General features: G+C 33.7%; 1 protein-coding gene across 1 annotated transcript in view; it reads left to right on the plus strand.

Moving 5' to 3' along the window:
• The window catches only part of LOC117179804 (neuroligin-4, X-linked-like), a 105,943-nt gene that overhangs the window by 58,241 nt on the left and 42,615 nt on the right, over positions 1-5,087 (plus strand). Inside the window, exon 4 of the mRNA XM_033371927.1 lies at positions 2,049-2,249. Within this exon, the coding sequence (XP_033227818.1) occupies positions 2,049-2,249 (201 nt within the window). The remainder of the gene's footprint in view (positions 1-2,048; positions 2,250-5,087) is intronic.

Genomic DNA, 5,087 nt, shown 5'->3' on the forward strand with positions numbered 1-5,087 from the left:
AAATTTTACAGAAACCTAATACCTTATCTGATGAGAAGGTAAAAAATGACTGTCCAAGAAATTACCATGTAAAAGTACTAGATGACTGGAAAAATAATTAGAGATCAAAAATTTTAACGATTCCAAGTCACAATCATAAATAAGAATTAAAAAAGAAGGTAAAATACAATCGTTTGAATAATCCGTGTGTCAGTTTTGAGATATGAGTACTGAATAAAAGCCCTCTAAATTTAATCAATTAATCTATAACTGTCTTTAATTTATCGTGTTACCAAAAAAGGTTATATCCACACACACACATACAATTGCTTAGAATGTTATATTGGACATTTATCAACCAAGAAGCTTTTAATTGAATCGTTTAAAAAATATTTGAAATTTTTACTACAAAACTTCCTCTTTGAGGTAGAAAAAGAAGAAAGAAAATTAATTTTGCTAACCCTTGCTGCACTTAAGATTCAGAAGAAAGTGGCTTCGTACACGTATTTTAGGATTCAGAAAGGAAAAAACTATTTCACGGAATAAATTCACATTTTTTGAGATACTCAACAAATGATTACAACTATCAAAAAATAGCACGTAAAAAACAAATGTTTTGATTCTCCCAGAAACTTTCACATGAATCAAACAGAAAAAGTAATTATCATTATTTTGTATAATACCGGACGTTCAGAAAAAAATAATGCCCCTTCTTGGCGATCTATCGAGGGCGCAAGCGAAAGCGTCACGCTCAGCTAGCGAGGTCATCAGTAGGCAACCCAATAAGGGCCTATTAATAGGGTCTTTATAGAATCTAGATAGTCCCTCATACACTATTATTCAAAAGCATATGCTATTGTTTCTTATTTTGTTGATTCAAATAAAATATTATTAAATTATTAAAAAATTGATCATGCTTTAAATTCTGAAGTTGATGCTATGGTTCAGTAATATTAAAGTTTAACCAGCACATTGCCATAATCTATTACCAGAAATTTTTGATTCAAAAAAGGAAAATATTAATCCAATTGTAAAATACATTTTCTTTGCAAAAGTTTAATCTAAAAGATTTTACACCTTTTTGTAGCCTCTGACACAAAACACTCCTCCGTTTTGTCGTATTTTTATTGACATTCGATTATTAACTATACTCCGCATGTTATTCTAAAACTAAACTTATTGTTAAATTTGACTAGAGAAGACTTATTACTAATACCTAAAGACAAACGCAGTTTATTAAAATATTCGCAAAGCGCCGAGAATCGAACGGACGCACCGCAGGCGTATAAGTCGAACGCCTAATCCCCATAGCTACGATGCCACGCTGAGTGCGGTATCATAAATGCTTGACGACATGCATTCGATACTTTAGAAATGAATTGAAGCTCGATTTGTTTTATATGATTTTTAAACGTACTCATGTGATTTCAAATTAAATCGATCTTTCAGAGAAATTCTTTCAAACTTTAACGCACCAAATGTTTATAATTTTTTCAAAAAAAATGAAATTTTTCAAAGTTTGCATCTCGGTAATTTTTTTAATTTTTCCTTTTTTTAATTTAAGTATAATTAAGAATAAGAACAATAATGTACTTTTTTGCACTCCCAGCTGTATTACCCGTTTTACCTGTCGAGGACTTTACAAGGTCACCTCGAGAAAATAATTAATTGATAGAAATTATTTTTTAAATATATCTTTATGAATAAAGCTTTGTATCTAGTTTGATTAAAAAATATAGTGCTAAAAAGTGAGCATATAAATAATGTAAGACAAGTAGCACACGACAATAACCTGTCGAGGGCCAGCAGAGGGAAAGCCTAGATTCTTCCAGCTAGGAAATCTGGCTGCGGCCTCGTGAGAGCCAATATTTAGTTCAGACATAAAAAGGCAATTTCTACCCAGGCGTATGGATTAACAGCGACGAATTTTTAAGTCTGAAGTCATCTTCGAAAATTCCTAAGAAAAATTAATTGAGTGTATAAAAAGATTACACAGGAATCAAAATAGAAAAGCGGTTCACCATAAAATCTCACAATTAGTAGATAGATGAAAATGTATCGCCTTTCAGGTTTTCTGAGAACAGCCTCCTACCCCGATGTGGTTTCAAGTTCCGGAGGTAATTTGGCTCTAAGGGACATAGCCATGGGACTTCGTTGGGTTCGAGATAACATCGCCGCGTTCGGTGGTGACCCCACGAGAATCACGGTAATAGGTCACGACACAGGAGCTGCTCTGGCAAATTACCTACTACTCGCACCCTTTGGGAAAGGTGAGTACATAGAACTTTTCTTTCTCAACTTACACGTATCAACCAACAAGTTGTTAATTTATAAACCACTGACCAACTAATTATAGTGTTTAATAAATTTAAATCAATAAATAAAGTTCTGCGCAAATTTGGATGGATAAGTTTGCGAAACAAACTTAAGTGGTTGATAAAATTGAGCCAAGTCGATATTTTATCTCTCGAAGGAAGAGGATCTGAAAATCGTAAACTGGATTTATCTAGAGTCCCTGGAATATCGCAGTGACACTGTTTGGCAATTAAAAGTTAATATCGTTAACGCCAGACCAAAGATAAAAGTTCGCTCGTCTGCAATTAATTAACGCTATACAGGCGACGAGAAAACTTTTTCAGCATTATTGATTACTTTCAACGAGGCTAAAAAATTATCCTTAATCGGGGGAGCTTTAGTATGAAATTCAATCTTTAAACTAATCCAATGAAACGTGTCTTTTTATAATAAACAACACTAAGCACATTTGAAGATTAGTCGCTTTTAAGTTAAGGAATATAAACTAGGTCTCACATCCTTTCAAAAATGGAATCGCTACTACGAACTTTCGCGAAGCGAGATTTAAGTCTTTTACGAATAAAACTATTTAAATCGTAACTCTATGATTGAATGAGCCCAAATAATTTTTTTGCCACTAGTAAACAAGCTCTTGTTATTATACCTTGAATATGATCAAATCCTCTACTAATTTCAATCCATCGCTGGTAAGGTGAATGTCTCCCTCTGAACAGAGGGCGATTAAACATTAAAATGAAAAAAATAAAGAATGGTTAAGGTAAAAACTTTCTGTAGCTGATAGATACTAGCTCCACCTATTTTTCTGGTTTGAATTATATACTTCCCCACAATTTTATTTCACGAACCAGCATAGATATGTTCATTCTAATTTCATGATCACCTAAGATTTACTCAATTTTTTACTAATATTAATCAAACTCTTATATTTTCCTCTCTAAGTAAAAGTCCCACCTACTTTTAGTGCACCTATGAAAGAGACTACGCCCATTTTATGTCTATATCACCGCTAAAATTGCATCTACTGATATAAATGAAATGGTATATAGGTACAGAAGTGCCCTCATTAAGTCACGTTTGAATTTCGAAGCGTTAATTCGATCAACCCACCCTACCACAAAAGTCTAATTATCCAGAGTTTATAAATTCGAAAGCGATGAAGACATCAACTTAAGTTGATAAAAATGTTCATTAGTTTTTCAAAAGCTTGCGCTAAATTGGAAATTTCTTACCGAAGACAAAAATTTGATTTCACCATCATTTAAGCTTGAACCCTAAATGAAATAAAAGTCTCGCCTTATTTACTTATTTTACTGCATCCAGATCTCTAATTGAACTCCACTGTAGCATATTTAATTACAAATTCAGCTTCATCCTAAGCTACAGGCATTCATTTAACCCCGCTTCCGATTCAACAACTCTTGCTGAATTTACTTTTCAATTAGGAAATTGAAAAATAATAGTTAACAACAGTCTTTAATTAAGAATTCTAGAAATCAAACAGCTTCTAATATATCAGTGTAAGAAATAAAAGTATGAAGAAAGGAATGCAGTGAAAGAGCGTAGCATCGTATGAAAAGAAGTAGAATTTCACACAACGGAAGAGACGGGCCGAGTTCTCTTGAAAACGTGACGTGCCACTTTAACCGCGATCTCGGACCGGAAGTTGAGTAGTGGAAAGGTAGTGGAGAGCTAGTCCTTTCTCAGCAAAAACTGTGCTTCACATTGGAGTGTGCCAAGCGCACGGCGATGTAAACTGTTTGCCCCGTTTCCGGTACCACCGGGGGTTTAGGAAATGGCACTGCAGAAAGGATCCGGCGTCTGCTTTTCTGTTCAACTCCTCTCTCCTCTCTTCTACTTCTCGTTTCGGAGTCCTTCCTCACTTCAGTGTACCCTAACAAGTCAGCGTTCCACAAGAATGACCACTAGGAATGACAGTAGATACACTTTGAAGCATAATATTCGATTGTAGTATTCAAAATTCTTGCTTTTTAATGATTTTGGGATGATGATGAAAATATGAAAAATGGACGTTTATTTAAATAGTTCTTCACATAAATTAAGACACATGAGGTAAATACACTCGTGAGTGGCATGCGACCAGTAAGTGGTATCCTGGATGAATTTCCTTATTTATTGACAAACTTAATTAAAATCAAAACGTTAATGAAGGCTTCATAAAAAGTAGCATGCTTCGATATTAAATTTCATACAGTATATGAAAGATATTCAAAAGCCTATTGTGATATCTACATGTGCACGAGTTCTAAAATTTACGCTTATGTGAGTAGGTGTCTGGAGGGCAAAAGTTTTTATAATGATTTATTATGAGCCATTGAAAGGTGCACAGGTACCACTTACCCATCCACTCGTATGAAGCACACAAAAATCAATAATTATTAATCACCAAGCGGTACACGCCAAACCAGCATACGTAAACGGTACACTGATGCGAATTGTTTTTTTTTTTGCAATGATAATATTAAATATTTAACATATTGCACATATAATAAATATCTAGCATATATTACGAATATTTAACATATATATACAATCACACATATGTGTGTGTATATATATATTGCACCAGTGTATCATTTGAGGGTTAACAAGCAATGCGGAACTTAATTACCATCATGCTTTTAGTATTAAAAAACAACTACTTCACTCATACTTTAAAAACTGGTAATTGAAGCGTACACAACAAAGAAACGCTAAATCTTGTACTCTTGAAAACTAAGAGTGTCACTAACTGGTGTCTTTACTTTATAAACAGATTACTAAAGCTAGTATAT

The sequence above is a fragment of the Belonocnema kinseyi genome, chromosome 1, assembly GCF_010883055.1.
Source record: "Belonocnema kinseyi isolate 2016_QV_RU_SX_M_011 chromosome 1, B_treatae_v1, whole genome shotgun sequence".
In the NCBI taxonomy this organism is placed as follows: Eukaryota; Metazoa; Arthropoda; class Insecta; order Hymenoptera; family Cynipidae; genus Belonocnema; species Belonocnema kinseyi.